The sequence below is a fragment of the Harmonia axyridis genome, chromosome 4, assembly GCF_914767665.1.
Source record: "Harmonia axyridis chromosome 4, icHarAxyr1.1, whole genome shotgun sequence".
NCBI lineage: Eukaryota > Metazoa > Arthropoda > Insecta > Coleoptera > Coccinellidae > Harmonia > Harmonia axyridis.
This window is the reverse complement of record NC_059504.1, coordinates 43030570-43055128: the sequence shown is the minus strand read 5'-3', so window position 1 is coordinate 43055128 and position 24559 is coordinate 43030570. Positions and strand designations below refer to the sequence as shown.

At 34.9% G+C, this 24559-nt stretch overlaps 1 protein-coding gene across 6 annotated transcripts in view; it reads left to right on the top strand.

Moving 5' to 3' along the window:
* Positions 1-3751: 3751 nt before the first annotated feature.
* LOC123679041 (voltage-dependent L-type calcium channel subunit beta-2) overlaps positions 3752-24559 on the top strand; it is a 254751-nt gene continuing 233943 nt past the window's right edge. For 3 of the 6 annotated variants that reach the window (XM_045616380.1, XM_045616373.1, XM_045616372.1), the window contains exon 1: positions 3752-4387. In XM_045616380.1, coding sequence (XP_045472336.1) covers positions 4319-4387 — 69 coding nt within the window. In that variant the 5' untranslated portion in view covers positions 3752-4318. The remainder of the gene's footprint in view (positions 4388-24559) is intronic. The other 3 variants (XM_045616374.1, XM_045616377.1, XM_045616379.1) reach the window with 1 other exon arrangement.

The following is a 24559-nucleotide window of genomic DNA, read 5'->3' as shown; positions in this document are numbered from 1 at the left end:
CGATTTCGCAAGTCTTCCACATTTTCTACTGGAGTGGTATAAACTAATGATTTTAGATGGCCCCATAGGAAATAATCTAAGGGGTTTAGTAATTGGAATGTTGTTAAACAAATTTAAAAATAAATTGTACCTACTTAGTAAACACAGTGCGGTACGCATTTTTATTTAAACTATTATTAATTTTAAAAATATGAAAAATGTTGTTCGCCCTGTATCTTCGAAACAAAGAGGTTTTTCAAAAATCATCCAAGGACAAAACATGCTTAAAATAGTCCAAGGAAAAACCCCCTGAATTTTTGCCGCATGTTTAGGAAACACCCTGTATATCAAAGGAAGTGAATGAGGACGGTATCTGAACAGTTATGTTCTCGAGTAATCAAGCTACATTTCAAAAAATTGTACAGGGTGCAAGAGAAAATTAAAAAAAATCAAAATTCGCTATATCGTTTATCGCTATCCTCTCTTGATGACATGCATTCTCCTTGGGTTACTTTCAATTATGATTCCTATGTAGTGGCGTGGAGACCTTCTGTCTGACAATGGTTATGTTGATGGCAGTTTTCTATTGCTGATACATTATTACTCTATTGGAAATTGTACTTACTTTTCTTTTCATCAATTATTTCCAAATATCAGCCGTTTTATTTGTTATTTTTCAAAATCAAAATTCGTTGAGTGTTTGTCCGTTCTTCCAATTTTTCCGGTGTACATATTTTCCTTCAGTGAAAACTAGTATATGCACCCAGTCGCTCTTCAAAATCAATAGAAATCACAAATCGTTTCCCTCAAACTGCGAAACCGAAACTGATGTTCGCGCATTTTATTCATATCAAGATTTGAGGAAGAAATTTATCGGAAAAACGTGAGCGTAAGATTTGTGTGACTGTGTGGCTCAATGCGAGCTTGATGGGTAATGTTCTCCTTTATTCTCCTCTATTCAAGCTCTAGCAAGCGAGGCTTTAGAGGATTCCTTTCGTGAAATAAAATAATCCCTCTTTCTTTATTATTATATAAAAGCGATTTCGCCGTGTGTTGAAAATGGTCTTGATATGCCGTATATATATCAAAAGTTGAATACCCAGCTCAGTCCCAGGTGCATGTTATGGTGTGCAAGACCTGCCTCCTTTTTTCTTTCAATGAAACTTCCGAACTGAAAGTTACATGAAACGTCAGGAGGATATGCCTCTCTGTACTTCGTGCTGCTGAAATGTTTTGTCAGGGAAGAATTCAAACAAAGGATATTCTTTTCGTATTGTGTATATTAGAATTAAGAAATAATTAGCATTAAGTACGTGATTATCATGTTTATTTATATCAATGAAGTAAATTCCAAGACAAACTCAAAAAAAGTGCTCACTAATAGTTACATTGGTAAGAAGAAACAATACAAAAAAATTTTCACACGTATATAACACGAAAAAAATTATTATTTAACCTTACTATAAATCATACAAATGAGAACGTTAAATCTATAAGAGGAGCTGTATAGACGTTTTTAGATTCTACATATCTAAAAAGTTGCAAGCGCAAAAATTACCAGACAAAAGAATTTTTTTACTTTTTACAATGGTGCTCGTTACACTTTAGATGTAATATAATGATGTTTTGGTCCATATTTCACAACCCTGAAATTAATAACATATCGTACAGAACAGTCATCTGATGGGTCATATGACCAGTTGAAAGTTTGCCATTCATGGACAATTCGTCTACTTTCGAACTTGTGAAAATTGTGAAAACTTATTACAAAAATAAAGGTTTCGTGCATTAGGGGTAGATTATGGTCGATATAATCGTCCATCTGAGGGTGCAACTGGTAAGACAGTGAAAAGATTCGAAGCCACTGGTTCTGTTACTGATGTCTTAAGGCCCATACATCATCGAAATGAACGATTGACCGAAAATATTGCTGCTATTAGTGAGAGTGTTGAAGCAGATCCAAATTCATCTATTCCTCGACGCGCACAACATTCAGGGCTATCTCACGGCACGTTATTGCGTATTTTGCATCTGGATTTGCATCTCCATCTTTATGGGGTTAATTTCCCACATTTCAGCTGACTATGAAATGCGTAGATATTACACTGATTGGTTGTTTAAACAACAACGTTTAGATCGCATCGAACAAATGAGCAAAATTTGTGTAATTTGGTCAGGTGGAGTGATTGGCCCGTAATTCTTTGAAAATGCACAAGGTTTCACTCAAAATGTCAATTCTCATCCTTTTCACGATGATCAAATGATTACCGATATTTTTGGGTCTATTTGAACACTTGGAGACCTCATATACAGTGTGGTCCAACGATAACTCCTCGATTTTTCAAAATGAAAATGTGGAAAATCGCTCAGACCTGTCAATTTCTGATTCGAACTGCAAGCCCCTAAATGGAGTGAGTTTCTCTTCCGAAATATCCATGGATAATGAAATAAAAGAGAAAATAGTGTAAGAGGCAATGTGGAATTTATCTCGAGATTATTTTTCGTATCCTACACATTTCAAAAGTATTTAGTAGTTAAGTACTCTTCCACTATTTCACCTGTCATTTCGTTATCGATGGAAATTTTGAAAAAAAAATTCAGGATCACATAGTACTCAATACGATCTTCAAAATTAGTTATCCCTATTCAAAATCAAGGGGTTGTGCCGACCGTTAGAGGGTTGAAGTTATGGGGATGAAAAAAGGAGCAAAGTTGTTTCCCCTCGAATCAGAAATTGACTGATCCGAGTGATTTGCCACATTTTCATTTTCAAGTCGGAAAATCGAGGTGTTAATTTTTTGTCGGACCACCATGTATATCATTATAATACACAATATAACATTATGTTGTTTCTAAGGGCGCAATTTGCGCATGGATGAACGATCGCTCAAAAGCTCCTCACTTCTCGTCAGTGCTGTTTCCATTTTTCAAAAGAAGCTCCCGCCGAGAATAAAAATTGGAAGTTTAGTTACAAAAGAATATGAATAGCTGGTGAACCAATTTTATCCTGCCCATGTGACAGTTTACTCTTTAGTTTTTAGTCTTACTGTAATTTATGGAAGTATATTGGTGGAATATTGGAATTTAAAAGTCCAATAACTTGGAAACGAAGCTACTCAAATAAGAATTTCTTTTATGCTTTATTAGTGTTATTATGTCCCATAATTTAACGCCTTATGTTTTGAATTACCCTGAATTGTTTATCGACATTGATATACATTTTCAGATATTAATGTTAGGATATTTGGAAAAGTACTTAAAAGTGCACTTTTATGTGTGAATCGCTCTGAGAAAAAATTGAAGAAAATCCAGTTCAAAAAGAAATCTCCTTTTCGTCCTATCTAATAAATTTCTTGTCAGAACGTCACGAAATGATAAATCCTCAGTATGCAAATTCGAGAAAATAACACTAGATCTTAATCCGTTTCAAAAAAGAGAAAGAAGCTAAAAGCAAGATTTTGTCACCGATAAATAATTCTCGGAAAAAGCCTTTCAGTGAGGCCTAATAATTCATTCTCGGAAAATAAATTCACTTATCTGAAACGAAAAAAAAAATCCGCAAGCGAACAAGGTCGATGTTTTTCCAACTCTTTTCCACCCCCCCAGGATCGTCCATGGCCGTCTCCGTATTCCAAACGACTGAAAATAAATCCGAGGCGCCCGGTAGATTTTCCACCAAATCGATAAGCAGACGCCTGTGACGTCAGAACAGTCTTGCGGCCCTTCATTCCCGGAATTTCCCGAGCATCCTCGGAAACGGACGACTTTCCAGCTGGTAGTGATTGACGTTTCTTGTGGGTGAAGTGCAAAATTTTCCGGTTCAATTGAAAAATATATGCGAATCTGAATAAATCATGGAATGTAAAAGATTTCCGATGGTGTAGTGCAAGTTCATACGCCCATCAGGTTTCCTGCAAGAAATCTCGGTAAATTCGGGTGTCTGGAAGTGACTCTCTAAATAATTCAGGACTTTTCAGTTTGAGGGCTAGTTTCTTCCGCAGTTCGATGGTTTTCACAACTTAAATGTCCGGTTTCGCCCGTTCTAGTCGATTTGAAACACACCCCGGTTATGTAAAGGTTAGAAAAATAATTCGCGGTGCAAAGTAGGTCATTCGCCCTTGTTTTTCCACAGCGTAGTCTCCATTCGCGATACGAATACGTGCCGTTTAAGTTCTGCAAGAAAAGTGAAAGACATGTTATTGATGGATGCAGGTCGGTTTATCTCGTGGCCGTCCATCTATCCCCGATATTGGTTTTTGGGTGGTTCGAACAGAACCGGACATAACCTATAAGCTGAAATGACCGCATAGAGCTAGGACAATCATGATCTAAAAGGGTCATGACATCTCGCCAATCGTATAATATTAGTGTCAATCCAGGGACGGCAATTCCCCCGCTTTCCGAACAGGTAAGATCCAATTATGCTTCTATTGTAGTTTTTCTAATTCGATTTGACATTTGACAATGATTCGACAAGAACCGTCAGGGTTGAGTTTATCAGTGAGGGGCTTCAAAAATGAATCTTCTTTCTATAATTGCTAATACTACATCCCTGCTTTGAACATATCTCCAGTACTTACAATTCGCTTTATTATTTGACAGATAAATATTATTCGGCGCCATTTTTCAGTTGAGTAAGTAAGGAGTAGTCCCCATAACCTCTAAATGATGTTTTTCGATTCTAATTTCAAGAATGAGATTGAGGAAAATCGTGTCAAACCCAAGAATTGTTCATTTATTGTCCAATTCAAGGGTGGGTACCTTTTGTGTGTTGAATTTCAGCCATAAGTTGGGTTATCAAGTTCACACGACCTTCGAAGAGTTCAAGAATATCGATCATTCCGTTTTAATAATTGAGTGAACATCACAACAAAATATATCAATACTAGCTTTCACCAAATATACTGGTGACCTTGAGAGGGTAGTTGAGGTTAACCTCGGTTTCAAGGATATTATGATTATTATGTAATTAGCAGAAGACCTTCTTGATTCGATTTGTTTATATGATTAATTGAAATTGAGAAGGGGGTTATACAGGGTGTTTCATTGGGAAACGGAAATACTTCACAGGTGCATAGGTGGCACCAAGGCGGTTCTGCAGATACCCCATTTATTGAGTCTTACTGTCTTCGTAGCCGAGATACAGGGTGTTCTATGAATTTTGCCTGTTTCTTTCTGAGGCCATATCGAACGAACCACCCGGTATATTTTCTTCATATTTGGCAAATATGTTCCTAATTGAGAGCCCAAACGTATCATGCAAAAACCGCCTTGAAAATCCAGGTCCGGGTTAACAAAAAGTTATGAATCGTTTGAATCCTCGAAACAACACCCTGTACATCGGAATTTTGAAAATCTGATTTAATATTCAAAAACGACACAAAAACTGAACTGAGACCTGTACTTCAAATTTTCGCGCAGACAGTTTTAGTGCACAAATTTTCAACGTAAAGTAAAGTTTTTAGGAACTTGGATACCTGAAAGTTGTTTGAAGTGACTTTTAATAATGAATCATCAAAAATATTGAATCCATAATTATTTCAAGATTACTTTGTAATTTATTTTTACATTGGTTTTCCTTCGAGATGTAGGATAATTGAATGTAAGATAACGCACAGCATGCTGAGAAATTCAAGCTGAAGATCTTCGAAACGTATAAGGGCCGAATTGAAAATAGGTGACTTTTTGTCTACAAAAAATTGGCAACATCACTGACTAGTAAGCAGAGTAATAAAGAAAAATTGGAAAATTCCAGGGAGACTTTTTTAACTACTGAACTGAACGAATTTCATTTTTAATAATGTTTGACACACGTCGTATCTAACAATAAATTATATCGAAAACCAGTCTAACATTATTACCTTAAGCAAGGTAAGCAATGTTTGTCGCGCAAAATTGTTTCATTTATGTTTTCCTACGAGAAATATTATTTTAAAAAAATACCATTTTCCAACTTCGACTCCCTGTATCTCGAAAACTAGTCATATAATTGAGTTGGACCCATAAAATTTCCGGTTCAGGAGGCCATTTTCTAAAGGGTGTTTTTTTAGAGCTATAGAACTTTAAATTGCAATAAAGCAACGATGGATTATTCGATTGACATGAATTTTATTTATCCGCAAGATAATCTTGTGGCATTACATTTTAAATATGATTTATGGCATATGACCGCCACGGCTGGCTCGGATGTAGTCCAATCTGGACGTCCAATTTTCGATGATTTTTTCCAACATTTGTGGCCGTATATCGGCAATAACTCGGCGAATGTTGTCTTCCAAATGGTCGAGGGTTTGTGGCTTATCCGCATAGACCAATGACTTTACATAGCGCCACAGAAAGTAGTCTAGCGGTGTTAAATCACAAGATCTTGGAGGCCAATTCACAGGTCCAAAACGTGAAATTAGGCGGTCACCAAACGTGTCTTTCAATAAATCGATTGTGGCACGAGCTGTGTGACATATTGCGCCGTCTTGTTCAATTCAGGAATGAAAAAGTTATAATTTATTCGAAAACGATGATGGCCAGAACGTAACAGTCAATGGTGATCGGTATAGAGCCATGATTACTATAGTAATCATGGCTCTATACCGATCACCATTGACTGTTACGTTCTGGCCATCATCGTTTTTGAAGAAGTACGGACCAATGATTCCACCAGCCCATGAAGCGCACCAAACAGTCACTTTTTCTGGATGTAACGGTGTTTCGACATACACTTGAGGATTAGCTTCACTCCAAATGCGGTAGTTTTGTTTGTTGACGTAGCCATTCAACCAGAAGTGCGCTTCATCGCTAAACTAAATAAAATGGACGTAGGCGCGATACGTATTCCGCACAGAACCATTATTTTCGAAATAAAATTGCACTATTTGCAAGCGTTGTTCAGGCGTGAGTCTATTCATGATGAATTGCCAAACCAAACTGAGAATAAATCATTTGACAACTGTTAAATCGGTCGCCATCTTGAACAGTTATGCCAACTTAAAGTTATATACCTCGAGAAAAAAAACACCCGTTACAACATACGAAAATTAACCGGTGACAATTTTTCCACTAGGCTGCTGCCTGTTCCTGTCAGATGCTTCACTTAGATATTTTATACTGAGAATGCACTTATCAATAACTTTTGATGGGGTTATTATTTTTCAAAAAAATTTTGTTTACACTAACAACTAACTGAATGGTTAAAAAAATGAGAAAAATATTCCAGGCACGTATTAAACAAAAATAAATATTATTGTGTAGTTGAAAATGTTTATATTCGTTGAATGCATTTCCGAAAACAAATTTCACTGCTTGAAGCCTGCATAGATAGTAGTTATCAAAACAATAATTTTGAATGCGGCACACCAAAGCGAAAAAAGTTGTGATAAGATATGATATGTTGCGAATAATAAACCAGTGATATAATGATAGATAATAAAGCTTTGGCTTGAAATTTGCAATGTGCTTTTGTGGAAGGTCTGAAAAAATAATTATCAGAAATACTAAATTGGGAGCCAGATTTTTATCGAGAATATGCTTGAAGCAGTTACATAACAAGTGTGAGCTCATGAATATAACTCAATCCAATGTTTGAAGATATAATAATAATAATAAAATTCATATGCAGGGCATTTCACGAAAAACTGAACAGGTTTTCACTGTTTATGCGGGAAATTCTGGGGAGTCTGAAACAGTGCTCGAAATATCTCCCGAGTATATTCGTTCGAAAGACACAGGCTGTTTTATGTGTTTTATCGTGAACTTGCATTCGGAATGAATCTTGAACGCCTTTATAGATTTTCATGAGAATTACAGGAAATGAGTATAGAATGTGATAATTTTCGGGTATACCATACGAGATTCAAATTGATATTGATACTAATTTATTTCACAACACAACATAAACATGTGTTGATACAAAATAATACATATCCTATGTTCCTATGAATATAACATATACAGGTTGGACAATATAACAAGTAGGCTTATTAGGTAGTGTATAATCTCCGAAATTTACTTCAGGATAATATCCAATATTCCATATAAGTAACTTGACGATATCTGGAATGATAACTCGGACTGAGAAAAAAGTATTTTTTATGTTACATTTGAAACACCCTGAACGTCAATTTTATGAAAAGTGAAATCCTTTGCCTATTGGCAAAACTTCCACACTTCACGATCTACACCTTTTGGTATTTGTAAGAAGAGATCAAATAATAGTATATTTATTTATCTATCAATATTTTATGATAAATAATAGTCTTCAGTTTTCGAACAATGTCCTTGTTGAATTAAAATTGAATTTCTCAGAAAAAAATTCGGATATTTTGCTGCATCTTATTTACCGATCACACAAAATTTTGGCTTTCACTTCAAATTACCTCAAATAATTAAAACATTGATGGTGCCAAGGCATTGTTTTAGTCAATTGTTATATACCTATGTATTAGAAATTGTATTAATTATGACCTGTCCTATACTGTAACAGTCACAAAGGATCAATAAACTTTATTATTATTATTATTATTATTATTATTATTAAAGAGTTATGCCAATTGAAATTGGAATGAATATATTTAGGACATATTATTTCGAATACCTACTGTTTTAGACTGCCCAGAATAATTTGGATCTACACTGGGAGACTGTGCAGTTATTTGTGAAACACCCTGTATCGGATTTCCCAAATTCGTTGTCTAGTGTCTAAGAGGATTTCTAAGAACCTCTTTGAGCTAGAAAAAAATTAATGGCATAGTTCAGGGCTCTATTTTTGAGAGAATTGAGTTGGTGAAAACCGCAACCTTATAAATTCATCTGTTTTCATGCTAGGTATTAGGGAAAATTGGAAAATGGCGTGAAATGAAAATTTCTCGAAACTTCTTCATTATTGATGCTATGAACATGAGAAAGAAAACATTCTAGAGGCACTTTTTCCGTGAGTAATTGCACAAGTGCATCAAAATTACCGATAATTTTGCATGACAGCGTGTTGTCATGAAAACTGAAATGAAAATGAAAATGACCGAATGCAGTTTTCAAAGAAAACACGCTGGAACGCGAAATTATCCGGTCATTTTGATGCACGAGTGTAATTCGGGGGAATATTTCCCGAATAAACTGTTACATTACTTGTCAAACTGATTTAGAATGGAATTGCCATAGATTCGAACTGTGTAAGATTCATAGAAACTATGCATCTATGAACAGAACAATTATCGGAGTGCTATTTCGCTTCCTACAATGCAATTATCGCTGTAATTTTCGATAATTGCATTCCATATACATAGAATTTTTGACAGGAGGAAATATTCGCAGGGCTATTTCGCTCCATACAATGCAATTATTATCGCTCTAATTTTCGATAATTGTTCTCCATTCACATAGAATTTTTGACAGGAGGGGAATATTCAGTATAATTCATTGGTATCATCATTTGTTTTTTATTGATATCAGTTCTGATTCAAACTCGTTTTTTTTTTTCAAAGTAAACCATACAAATTTCATTGAAAAATAATATCACTTTTTTGTTGTTATGACTACTTTTTATTTCACAGATGAACCATATCAATTCTCTGGAAAATCAAGCCCGAAAAGAGATTCTGAGATCCCCTCACTAGACAACGAATTTGGGACGCCCGATACATAAGATATGAATGTATTTCTTAACAGATTTAACACAAACTAAACAACGTGAATCAAAAACTCACCAGCCAACGGCAAGTCTTCGTCGACCCGTAACCGATTTAATTAAGAAATTGGACTCCAAATTGGCTTTTTAAATGACTTCATTGTTGATTTCTTCGAATTCAATCCATTGCGGTATTCAATGCCAAGTGTACAGAGGAAGTTACATACGACACATAGCCGAAATGCAGATAAAAATGACGCTGGTTAATTTTTTAATCTCTGTGGTTTTAGGAGCACGTAAGTTTCATTTGGAAATTGGTATTATCGAGTGGAATGATCTAGTTCTTGCGCATTTTCCGAATCCCCTTATCTTGTACCTAATAAAATAATTATTTTATGTAACTGAATGATAAAATAGTTTGATTCTACTAGTTAACGAAACTAGGGAAGTATGGAATTCTCAGTTTGGTCCCCTTTTTATCAGGATTTGTCGAGAAATGGAATATTCATCTCTTTTTTTGTCTTCTGTTTACTTGAATGTTTTCGTCAGTTAAATATGATATAGGTACTTATTGACGAGGTATAATAAATCAATACGACCATGAATTTTCACTTGATTTTTCAAAATCAACTGGATTTTTTCACGGTAAATTCAGATTTTTTCATGAAGCACCATTGGTAATCTCAACTTAGATTTCCGTCAGTCCGTTGTTACTACTTGTCTACAATTACTTTTCGTTTAGAGGCACTAACACCACATGGTTTTTCGCGTATCAGTCAAACTTTAATACCAATTCATTTCCCCTCTGGCGCTCCTGCGTTGACCAAACTTTGTACAGTGTACGAGGTTGTACTTTCTCTTCATTTCCTTTCTTTTTTCGAAGCAAGAAGAGGGCAGCACTGTGCGATGAATTTCACGAAATTATATTTTACCTCTTTTGTATTGAATTTTGGTAGGTTTTCTTCACGAATATTCTCAAAATATGTCAGTGTTTTGTACGAATTACATATTATCAATTTTTTTGCGAAAAACCAATTTTTTTTTATTCGTTAATTGAAAATATTTACTTTCTTCCATGTTGATTATTGTTTAAGGAAATTATGTGAAAACCCCATGAAAATCGGTGATCTGTAAGAAGAAATATCTATAATTTAGTTTAGAACTGAGCAGCCACGTGATGGTGTTCCCTCTTGAGAGATAATACCACCACGTGACTGCTCAGTTGGTGGTAAATTATGTTCCCTTTCAAGAAGGAATAACACCACGTAACTGCTAAGTTCAAAAAGAAATGATGGATTTTTCCTCTTACATCAACCGATTTTTATGGGGTTTCACATCATACAATCAAACAATAAGTTACATTGTAGAATTACAATATTTCGCAATTTAGGAATGAAAAAAAAAATAATGAATAACTTTTCGTTATTCACAAGAGAATTGATCATATGTTCAATGTACAGGTTGGGCAAATAAGCGAGGTAAGCGGCTATATCTCAGGATACACTCATCGTAAAGACTTGCGGTAAAAAATTTTATCACTAAAGTGTACAAGAAAACACACTGGAGATTACTTTGAAGTTCATACCTCTACCGCTAGGTCTAGCTATCGTTGAGTAGAAAAATGAATTTTACTCGAAAATGTTTCATATAAAGTTGAAGAAACAATATCATTACTGTAATCCGTGGAAAATTCTTTATATTTTTGAATTATCATTTTCGATTTTACGATATCTTATAAGGGTGGGGAAAGGGAGAAATCTGACTGATTGAAATGTCTGTAACTTCAGTTTGGCTCAACATTCTTGAGCAAATTATATCTCGTTTGAGGGACAACATCTTGTTGATTGAGAAAAAAATTACTCATGATAAATTTGTTTTTGCTGCTTTCGATAGAGGACGCTAAGTCAGAATTCATTGTTTTGTTTACTCCGAAATTTAAAATGTAATGATAGGATTTTCTTAATAGAAACAGAAGTTCCATTAAATTTGCATGCAAAAACCTGAAGGTCGCAAATCGATAGTTTCAGGCGTTCTGGAGTTATGGCCGAAAGAAGATATTCTTCAACTGATGCACTGAAAAACTAGATTGTGTCTTTAGGTTCTGACAGAAACAGAAATACCATCAAATTTGTATGAAAAAACCAGAAGGTCGCAATGCGATAGCTTCAGGCGTTCTGAAGTTATGGCCGAAAAAAGACACAATTTGGTTTTTCAGTGCATCAGTTGAACAATATCTTACGGCCATAACTCCAGAACGTCTGAAGCTATTGCTTTGCGACCTTCTGGTTTTTTCATACAAATTTTATGAAACTTAGGTTTCACAATTTCTTTGGTACTATTTATGTACTGTTACTTTTAGCAAAGTGTAAATTCTTCATTACCACATTGAACATTAAAATTCATGTCAACTGATCATATGCTGTCATAATATAAAAAGTATAAAATTCGACATTCCATATTCAATATTCACACTACACATATTTATAAAAATTCTGATTATCGATTTGTAGCAATGTGGTGCAACAAATAAAATATTTCAGGTCAAAGTAATACCGGAATTTTAAAAAGCTGAACGTGTTATAATTTATTATTTGGAAGATTCCACGAGGAGATATACATCCAGATACAATTTGATGTTGTTTTTATAGTTACCTACATTCAGATATCAACTATCTCTAATGATTAATTCAGTGCAGATACCTAAATAAACCGAAAAATACCCATGAATATTGAACGAGTAAAACTCTTCAGATCTCATGACTATCGAGATATGAATCTCCCTCGGAATCTCCATGTATAATTGGGATATTACTATGGTTTATTACCTTTCAGTTTATCAGTTATGTAAAAAGTTGAATCTTTAGGTTTTAATTGAAGAATATCTAACTAACTACCTTGCTGATTAATATTAAATGTATTACTCTATTGACATATTTTCCTAATAATGTATAAACTGCTTTAATTTAATGGGCAGGTATAGTATTTCACCATTGATTTAGTATCATTTTTTGTTTCTTATTAGCATTCCATTTTATATCAAAAAGCAAAAAAAAACGGAGAATGTTGTATGGAAATAGCTAGTAAGCCATCTTTTGGCCATATTACGAAATGAATGAACTATAAGTCACCAGGAGATCCAGGCTTGAGAAAAAATATAATTATATATTTCCGTTTCAAAGCAGAGTACCTACTCTAATTTCTTAGAATTTTAAAGGAATCTAAGCTAAGTTAATTATACCCAATAAGGAATCTCACACATACAAGGGTTAACGATAACCATTGCTATTTTGGAGTGAAGTTCTGACATTCATAGAACTCAGTTACCAGGGATGGATTCAAGTGATAATTAACATAAGTAGGTAGGTAGGATGATAGGTGAATTGACTTTATGCAATGTATACGGAATTTTTCAATCAATAAACTGTCTAGTTGAAAATGTTTGGTGAAACAAGAATACAATAGAAAATTTTTCATTAAAAAATTTTTAACCAAATATAAAATTCAATTTTTTTGTGGATTCATCATTTTACGTGTTGAAGTAGATAGAAGAAGGTTATTTTTCATTACGAAGAAGAAGATAGGTATGTCATTAACGATGGTAAATGAAATCTACCAAACGGCAGCCACGACTACAGTTAAAGTACCATTCCTTTTCATTTAATTTTCCATAACCAATTCGCACATTTGCGAATGTATTACCTCGATTACTTCACGATTCAATCTTTGAATCGATTGTGGAGCTTTGGCATAGACTTTATATTTCACGTGGCCCAGCAAAAAATGTCTGAAGGTGTTAAATCACAACATCTCAGTAGGCCATAGTGATCACCGCTTCAAAAATAACATGCCCAGCACACATTTCAAAATTGTGATTGCTTCGTTGCTTGTGTGGCACCTAGCGCCGTCTTTTTGAAAATGAACGTTATCCACATCAATATCAACCACTTCTGACATAAAAAATCATTGATTATAGCTGGGTATCGCAATTCATTCACCGTAATAGCTGCACTAGCTTCATTTTTGAATAAGTAGGCTCAAATCACACCACTATTCCAGGCTTCATGGCTCCATTTTTAGTGAAGGTGTATTTTTTACTTGTCAAATGTTAAAATATCTTCTTCTTCTTCCTCTTTCAATAGGACCAGGACCTGTTCAATCCTCTACATTTGGCCCTCGTCTGGGGTCTTCCTGATATACTGATATTCAGCTCTCGTGCCACCTTTTTGGTGGTCTGCTTACCGGTCTGCGTGTGTTTGGTTTTTGAGTTTTAACCCACTCATCTGTCTCCTGACATTCTTTCTTACTCTTACTCTTTCATTATTCCTTATTGGTCCCTGGGTGTGACTCTCTTGATGTTATTGATTGTTTCTGATGCATATGTGAGAATAGGTAGTTTCTGGTCTTGCTCTGTGAGCTCATGGCTCTGTTTTTCCACACTTTATCTCTCAGATAGCCGCTGACTCTAGATGGTTTTATCGCTTGTGTTCGTGTCTCTTCTGTCAGGTTTCTTTCACTCGATATATTCACTCTCAGGTAATTGAATCTTGATTATCTGCTGTATTATCTCGCTATCTATTGCCGATTTGCATCTTATAGGATTTTTATAGATGACCATTGATTGAGTCTTGTTGATTGATATACTCATATTAAATTTTTCTGCAGAAGTTTTCATTTCATATAGTAGACGTTGTAAGTCTTTTTCATGTTCTGCTACGGCAATACCTTTGTCTGCATAAAACAATACCTTTAGGGAGCGGTGACCCATTCTGTATCCATTGTCGACTCTGTTGACATCCTCGGTAATTTAGTCCATTATGACGTTGAATAGGGTTGGACTAAGAATGTCTCCCTGTCGAATACCAGTCAGTATTGATTCGAACCTCTTCAGAGAGTTCCTTAGTTTTAATTCTTGTTCTGGTTCCGGTATAAAGTTCTTTGATGATTCTTTGGTACTTATAGTCTATGTTGTTTTTCTTAAGACTCTTAATTACGTCGCTTCGACGTATCCTATCAAATGCATTGATGAGTGAAGCAAATTGCAACGTTCCTCTGATTTACCGTCCTTTTCTATCACATGCTAGAATTCCAAATACGTCTGAAGTCTTCGTTTTTAATTTTAGAAAAACTAATTTTTCAGCCTTTGGCAAGACTTTTTGTATAATTATTTTATGTGAAAATTCATGAGAAAATTAATGTTTTTTCGTAAAGTTATATCATGCAATCATGCATATATTCATTCTTCCATAAAAAATCATCTGATTCTTTCTATTCCATTTCAAAAAAATTAATAAATAAGAATTTTCTGCAATGGCGTACTCTTTGAAATGAATAATAGTGAAAACCACATAACGGGTGTTTTTTTTCGAGGTATATAACTTTAAGTTGTTATTACTGTTCAAGATGGCGACCGTGACAAGTGATTTATTCTCAGTTTGGTTTGGCAATTCATCATGAATAGATTCACGCCTGAACAACGCTTGCAAATAGTGCAATTTTATTTCGAAAATAATGGTTCTGTGCGGAATAGGTATCGCGCACTACGTCCATTTTATTTTGTTTAGCGATGAAGCGCACTTCTGGTTGAATGGCTACGTCAACAAACAGAACTGCCGCATTTGGAGTGAAGCTAATCCTCGAGTGTATGTCGAAACACCGTTACATCCAGAAAAACTGACTGTTTGGTGCGCTTTATTGGCTGGTGGAATCATTGGTCCGTACTTCTTCAAAAACGATGATGGCCAGAACGTTACAGTCAATGGTGATCGGTATAGAGCCATGATTACTAACTTTTTCATTCCTGAATTGAACAACCATAATGTCTAGGAGCTGTGATTCCAACAAGACGGCGCAACATGTCACACAGCTTGTGCCACAATCGATTTATTGAAAGACACGTTTGATGACCGTCTAATTTCACGTTTCGAACCTGTGAATTGGCCTCCAAGATCTTGTGATTTAACACCGCCAGACTACTTTCTGTGGGGCTATGTAAAGTCATTGGTCAATGCGGATAAACCACAAACCCTTGACCATTTGGAAGACAACATTCGCCGTGTTATTCGCCGATATACGGCCACAAATGTAGGAAAAAGTCATCGAAAACTGAACGTCCAGATTGGACTACATCCGAGCCAGCCGTGGCGGTCATATCCCAGAAATCATATTTAAAATGTAATGCCCCAAGATTATCTTGCGGTTAAATAAAATTCATGTCAATCGAATAATCCATCGACGTTTTATTGCAATTTAAAGTTCTATAGCTCTAAAAAAAACACCCTTTATAAATCGATGGAATTGAACCCCTAATAAAGCGTAAGTACTAATGTTTGAACTGATTGCTGAAACGGTATAGACCCCTTTTAAGACGATTCGAGACAGATCGACCCGACAATCCCTAAAGCAACAGATCCTCATCAACAAATAAAAGCCATTGAAGTGATCGGCGACTTAAAACCGAGTCCAGACCTGAATTCAACCACCTTGGTGAACATTTTTACCTGCATTATTACGGAGTTGAGCCGTGACAAGAGATATTCATGATAATATACGACCTACTTCAAACCAATCATGACAACGTCCAGAAAACTTACTGCATTGCGTCAGCCTGCTCGATGGGGCGCACAACTTCAAACGCCTGGAAGTTAAAACGGGGATGATGGCTGCTGCCCCTGCGAATAACACGTTTTTATTTTTCTCCCCGGATGACTCCGGATCAGGAGTGTTTCACGCGCCGCAGGTGATTCCGGGTTTTCTTTAACGCGGAATTGCAGATTTCCGCATATGCATCATCGCAATGGTGAATTGTCGGCGGTGCGCGACAAATTTTTAAGGGATGGGGGTAGGTTTTATGTTTGTCATTTTCGTTAGGTAGGATGACTGAAAAAAAAAATTAATTTCAGTGATACCGTTTTGGAAGTATCTTGAAATTATTGAAATAGGCTTTCATCTCCAAATATATACAGGTGTTCCTAAATTCATGCGACAAATTCAGGCTTAGATCTTCTTTTTGTATAAGGACTGGAATTCCCATTGAACCTGTATCAGAAATAAAATATCTTGGACTGTTAATTGATGCTAAACTTAAATGGAACAGGCATGTTGAATATCTAATTCAGAAGCTCAGAAGCTTGTTGTCGAAATTCAAACACCTAAAACAATTCCTTAATAGAAACCAATAGATGATGATATATTTTGCACTTGTGGAATCCCAGCTTCGATATGGTGTAGTTTCATGGGGAGGTGCCTATAATAATCAAGTAAAAGACTTGGAAACTGTTCAAAAATGGATTCTTAAGATTATACTAAATAGAGAGAGAACTTTCCCATCAGATTTAATATACTCAGAAACCAGAGCATTGGCCATTCGACTGATTTATTGTCTTGCAATACTGGTGAAACAGAAAAAAATTAAGATAAAAACATTTCGGACTCATGATCACAGGACTAGATCGAGGGATGGTTACTTGGTAGTTCCACATGTAAATAAAACACTAACACAGAGATGTTTCTCATATCTTGCTCCTCGAACATAATAAACTTCCACCTGAAATAAAACAGTTTTATTCACTGAACATGTTCAGGAGATACACCAAAAACTGTTGCTGACTGGCAGACTTTCCTTCCTATTGCATGTCACTCTTTTCTTCTATTTGGTTCTTCGAAAGAGGTATTTCCTTTTATCTGTCATTCTTATTTTGATTTGTAGTATCTTTCTTAATTCCTTATTCTCATGCTCTTTCAGCGTCTCTATTACCTTCTTTCTTTGTTTGTTAACTATTTCCTCAATACTTTCAATTTTTAGTTTTTCTCTGATTTGTTGGTGGTTTATATACCATGGGGCGCCAACCGCAGTTCTGATTACTATATTTAGCGTACTTTGCAACTGATTCTTATTATTGTCTTTCGTACTATACCAGGTTACTCCTGCATACGTAAAGCTGGGTCTATTTTTATTATCTTCAGCTTGTTTTCTGAAGAAAGTTTACTTTTAGATTTGAACAGCGGGTGCAGTCTCCCGTGCAATTGCCTTGCCTTTTTTCTGTTTTGTTCTATTTGTTTGGTAAAATTCATTCTTTCATCCAGTATTACTCTCAGATATTTTGCTTTTTTTTCCATTCTATCGTCTGGTTTTCTATTTTGACGTTTCCAGCTTTCTTTACTGTTGTTCCTCCGAAGAAGATTGCAACTGTTTTCGATGTATTCACTTTGAATCTCCATTTCTTGAAGTATTCCATCAGTTTATCTAGGTCTATCTGTAACTGCCTAGTAATTGTTTTCCACATTCTACTGTGATAGTATATGGCAGTGTCATCACGAAATTCAGGAGGTGAATGCTCGTATTAAATTGAGATGGGTCTTACCTAAAACAAAATTTCCTCAGCCCACCCCTTTCCGAGATCTCACCCTTGAAAGGTGGTGACTAAAATGTAGCTTTTATTTTTTTTTACAGAATTCCAGTGAAGCTAGAAACTTGAAATTCTGTAATTTTCGTGCACTCGCAAAGGACTAACCATGGGTATGTTTTCAATATACCTGTTTTATTATACGGGGGCGAAATTAGCGACCCTCACTTTATTTTACATCTAAACTTTTTTCGAGATGAAATAATAAATTAAACATTGTTTTGCATACAAATATTTTTTATTCTTGAATTTTTTTCCCAAAACCAATAGCTGAAGAGAAAATATTTATTTATTTCACTAGGCAGCAAAGTAATAGATTGACTGCTGCGGCTGATAGTTCAAAGCCGAGCATAGCGAGGCTAGGAATTCAGCCAAGACGGTCAATCTACTTTGCTGGCGAGTTGAACATATAATTTTTTCTTCGATTGTTTATAATGATACATGTAGGATTTTGTTTTCGCAAATCATTACAATTCCCAATATCTTTTTATTTCTCCTGTAGTGATCTATTAAAACGAAATTCAATAGAAATCACAATCGTTGAATTGGTTAGTTGCTATGGAAATGTATATGTCTTCTCTAAATGGAAAACATTTCAACGAGGTGAACCAGGATCATGTTGCAACGTGTGAACTATTAGTTCAAATCAGGTGAAATGCACCCAGAAATGGAAGCTTTTCTTCTAGTAAACCACGATCAAGCGACCTCAACGAAAAACTATTACAAAGATATCATAAAGGATCAAATGCTGCTATACCACCCGTTATGTATGTATCCAATGAATGAAACAATCCAACATATCATGTGTGGATGCCAAATGTTTGCAGTTAACGAACATTAAAGAACGATACAGTAGGGATGATACTTCCCCAAGCATTGACAACCATAGGAGTGATGGAGTATGAAAAAGTGCTATACTCTAAGTACAAACCGGGAACCATTCTGGAGAATGAACCCTTCAAACTGTACAGGGATTGTACGGTTTTCACTGATGAAGCAGTTCCTCACAATAGACCAGATATGTATATTAGTAGTCGATAAACATCAGAAAACAGCAATACTCATCGACTCAGCAATACTAAATACCAACAAAAAGCGTCAACAACAGGTTGAACATTTGTCATAATATAAGCGCCAGTGAGGAATGATTTGAACAAGAAATGTCCCTATCAAAATCTCAACAATTGGAGTCGTACCCAAAACTTCAAGAAAAATATCAAGGAACTAGGACTTAGTGAGTATTATGATATAATGCAAATAGGTGTACTCTCAAGGACTCTTAGTTCTGAGAACTAAGAAGAAGAGGACCAGATTAATTTTATCATCGTAAATAAAAAAAAATGAGATTACGAATTTTCCAAAATTGCGACGATATTGAGGGCGACACTGCACACATTGAATGCATCCATATTCATCAGGTTGATACCGAATATATCCCATAAATCATAGAATCCCAACGTAGCGTCTACACCGTGTAGAATCGGACTTATATCTTTAAGCTCAACTTTCACACAAAAGGCACATATATTGCCGTGCTTGTATCCCACAATAAAAAACATTTTACGTAACGGTGATGCGGCCTGTCATTGCATATACCTGCATGCATCCACCCCTCTATTCGCTACCCCCTCTGCCCCCTCCTTCACCCCGATAGCACACCGAAGAATAAGCTCGCTAACGATCGGAGTTGTTAGATTTTATTTCTGAGAAGTACAAAAGTCGATAAGTGCCAGATGCAACCTGCATCATTTTTACCTGCTCCTATTAAATGCACAGGTTAAGCTAGGATTACTGTCGTCATGAAGTTATTTTTGGGAAAGGGATGCGAATGTTCTGACTGTTTTACTGACCCGTGGGGGTTTTGATGAACGGACTTTTTTCATTAATTGATGTTCGTTAAGTATCTTTTAGGGTGGTGCATAATTTGGGAATCCATTAACTCGTCATGCCTGATCTATCTGCTTATATTAACAAATGTTTTCTTCTATAAGATTGGAACAATTTATAAGACAAAAACCTGAATATAAATTGGCACCCCTCTCTGATATTTCAGAATGAAATTAGAAATTAAAATGTCTTTTTGGATGTCACCGATAGGGAAGAGATTGAGAAACAGGTGTTCAGTGTTGGAGTTTATTCAGCTCCTAAAGATTGGTGAAAAATGGTAATAAATAAAGTACATATTTAAGTTCCTCAAAATTTGAATTTTTTCATTTTCATTTCATAATTGTATTTCGTATAAAATTCAATCTGGATTTCCAGATATTCAATTTCACCAAAATATATGCCGTTTTTGAAAATTGAGCCAAGAATGGTCTGACAAATTAGTGGTCAAATGAAGTCTCGTCCTTCCAAGCATACACAGAGATTATTCAAAATGGGAATTATTATTGAAGATGGTTTGAAAATTATCATTTTTTTATGTCCTTGATTGAGTGATTGGTTTTCCAAAAAGAGGTTTTATTTTGAATATGCTGTTATTTGGTCAGGTGTTACATCTGAAGCTATCATCTTTTGACATTAACACATAATCTACATATACCTAACAACGAAGTGAAAACCTGGTTTGTCGATTCCACGTTGATCTTGCGAATTTTGCATAAAGACTTAGATGTTGAGGTTTTTACACAAGAACTCAAGCAGGTCGATCACCAGCAACGTCGAACGATCATCTTCATTGATGAGGCCCATTTTCACCCTGGAGGCTACGCTAATAAGCAGAATTGTCACATTTGGGGCTAGGAAAATCCTAGAATCATTGTGGAAGAGCTTCTCCATCCTTAACGTATCACTGTTTGGTAATGATTGGTTAATGATTCTTATGGCGGGAATGGAAGACATTGATGTGGAGGAAGTTTATTTTCATCAGCGCTTTATGCCACACAAGCTAGGAAACAATCTCAACCATACGGTCGCAAATGAGTCAGTGTTGAAAAATTTCTTGAGATGGCTGTGACGGCATGATATCTTTGCCATAATTAATGGCATACCTGCCACTTTACAATGAGATAAACATCCTATGATTTCTCTTGAAACCTCTTATTGAAACACTCTCTCATAAACATATCAAAATAATAATAATAATAACTTTATTTAACCATAAAAAAAAAACATTACATGGTAAGTCAATATGAACATTTATATATAAGAGGAATTCGCAGAGCCTCTGAGAACATTATTGAAACAATCACAATAACACATTAAAATTTTTAAAACTGAAATGACATAAATTCATCAACAGAATAAAAGGTCTCTCCAATGAGAATCTCCTTCATCACTTTCACGAATTGATTTCTTGATAATATCTTCAGATAGTTCGGGATCTTGTTGAATAAATTAATGCACATATGGTTTGTCACTACCTGAGTTTTTTTAATACGGTGATGTGGAATAAGTAAGTCACCTCTTTTCCTCGTTTCATACTGATGGAAGTCCCCCAGAGCAGCAAATTTTTGGCCATTCTCAAGTGTATATAACAGGCTGTTCAGTATATACACAGATGGTAAAGTAAGTATTCTCTCTTTTTTGAAAAGGTCCCTGCAGCTATGTTGTTTGAAATAAATTAAACATAGAGGAGCTGAACAAAAATATTATCATCCCAGGTTTGTGATGGCTGGTAGAGTTCATTCAGAAAATGCTTAATGCAACTATGTTTTTCAACATCAACTGTTCCCAATTTTTCCACGATTCAAGAACTAAATAAGGGAGATCCAGCAGTATTCAATCATAAGAATTTTCTGACAATTTCTGGTTTTATGCAGGAAATTCCAGTCTCCTAAACAAACCTCATGTGTGCCACCGTATTCCCTAGATTCAGTATGAATCACGTAGTTTCTGTTTACATTGTAATATCACTGGTAAGCCAGAACAAAAAAAGAAAAATTAACACATCTCGTCCAGCATGTTTTCTTACATGTTTTTCTGGAGTATTTGGTCCTAACTAATCAATACCCAAAGATACATTATAGTTATAACTAAGATTCACGGGCTCTATTGTATGTATAACTTGGAATTAATGCAACTTGCAAATATGAACCATTGCCCACACAACACCAAAAAAATTGCAATAGCGAGTATGTTTTTTAATACATTACCTGTATGGATATTATGTATTAATTGTCTTTGTTCTGAAACCTGAAGCCATGGTACCCGAAAAAGTGATGTGTTCACGTAATTTTCACTGAAGCTAGGCTATCAGATGACCTTCATTATAGCTTTGAATCTGAATGAAGTAACACCACAATGATTTACTCTAATAAAACCAGAAGCATTCAATTTTCAATATCCATTAATGATTTAATTTATAAGTTAAATTAGAAGAAATATATCTTTGGAAGAAATTGGAAAGCTGACCAAAGAAGAATTCCTGCAAGCACTTGTAATTGCAGTAAACATGACTTAGATATAGGACATTCTGAAACATGAAACATAAAGATTCAAGAAATATATGAAGTATCAAACAATTAAGGGATAATAAGGAAATAATACGCAACCGTCAATATATCTTATTAGAGAGCTCGTTCTTTTTGTAATTAAATATTGATAATTTCAAGTTCAGGAAATTTCAGAATATACCAGTTCTTCCATTGATATATTTGTTTTCGATTCCAAATCGAGGCTCTAAACGTTGGATAATCCACCGAAAGAATCAATGGAGCTGAAAAATTAAAGGAATTCAAGGAATAAAATGTGGCAGGGTATCGTACAGGTGACTAGTTGATTTAGAGGGTGGTTGCTGTCATTATAGATTCGCTTCTTGAAGGAGGCAATTGCAGGTAGATATTCGGTTGTTTTATACCAGTTCAGGTAGATACCCGAGGGGATGTTTTTAGCATCTTTTAATGAAACGTATACTTTTTGAATTCGCTTCAAACATGTGATGTTCGATAAAAGCTGTATGTCAATGGAGATTAACGTTGATTCCGGGTTTTTAAATTCACTTCATCGAACCACTCAATCAGTAAGTTGTATACCTCACCCTTTCCTATTTTTCTGAAGGGTGCATCGCTGTAAATGTGAAGAAGGGAGAATGAAATAATAAAGAACATATTAAATTGCTCAAGAATATTCTTGATTGGATTGATATGAAAAAGTAATCTCAATTCCCAATTGCTAAGAATCGCAAAATACAGGGCGATTCACCGCGATAGCCTATTAGGAGTTTATGGAAAACTGATCAGAATTTTATGCTGAAAATTTGCATGTTGAAGTTTTAGGCAATGATCCTTCTCCCTAAAATATTTTCAGATCTCTACAGCTTCCACACCAAATATATCATTGCATCATTAGTTATAATTTTTTATGATTTTTTCAGCTCTATGCCATACCTTGGGTGAAAACTCAACGGTTCAGGAGTTGAAGGGATTCTTATGAAGAAAAAATGGTGGCGATGGGGAATCACATTTTTTTTAAATATTTCAAAAACAAATTTTTCTCGAAAAAACTTTTATCATTTTTGATTCTCCAAATACATAGTATCATAAACCTGTTCGCGGTTTGGACGAAAAACGTACATGGTGTTTATCAGATAGATGATCACGAACTTGGACAAATCAAATTCATCAAAAACACAACACAAGATTTTCAAATCAGAATTCAGAACCTACTTTTTTTTATTATTTCAGTCGATTTTATACATAAATGTTTCGATAACTTAACTTGACATTTCAAGAATTGTAATGAATTATTCGTAATTGAAAATTGTATTGGTTCATGGATTCCTCAACAATCTCAACGAAAATTCAGTTATAATTCATGAAAAGTAAAATTTAGTTATTTAAACATCGAATTTTAGTTTCTTTCTGTGTTTTCCGGAAGTCACAGATTACTTCACACAGTTAGGAATTGCGGTTTTTCCTCATTTAAAGTTCTTCCTCGATAACTCTTGAAGTATTTATTTCAGGTTATAGGGTTTGCTTGAGTCCCCTACTATTTTTATACGTAGAATCGACACGGATAATAGAAAAAAAAAATAAAAGTTCTGATTTGAAAATCTTGAGTTTTGATGAATTTGAGTTGTCCAAGTTCATGATCTTTTTATAAACAACTTATACATTTTTGATCCAAACTGCAAACAGTCCTATAATACTATGTATTCGCAGAATCGAAATTTAAAAGTTTTTTTGCAGAAATATTCAAAAAAATGTGAGTCGCCATCGGCAGCATATTTTTGATAAGAATTCCATTAACTCATGAACCGTTAAGTTCTCAACTAAGGTATGACATATTGTTGAAATTGTTCTTCCTTGATAACTCTTGTAGTATTCATTTTAGGTATAGGGTTTGCTTGAGTCCCCTACTATTTTCATATGTAGAATCGACTGAAATAATAAAAAATTTAGGTTCTAATTTGAAAATCTAAGTTTTGATGATTTTTTTTTTGTCGAAGTTCATGATCTTCTTATAAACACCCTGTACATTTTTGATCCAAACGTCAAACAGTCTTATAATACTACGTTTTTGCAGAATAGATAATGAAGAAGGTTTTCTCAAAAAAAAAAAATTATTCAGAAATATTAAAAAAAAAATGAGGCCTTGTCATCACAATTTTTCCATAAGAATC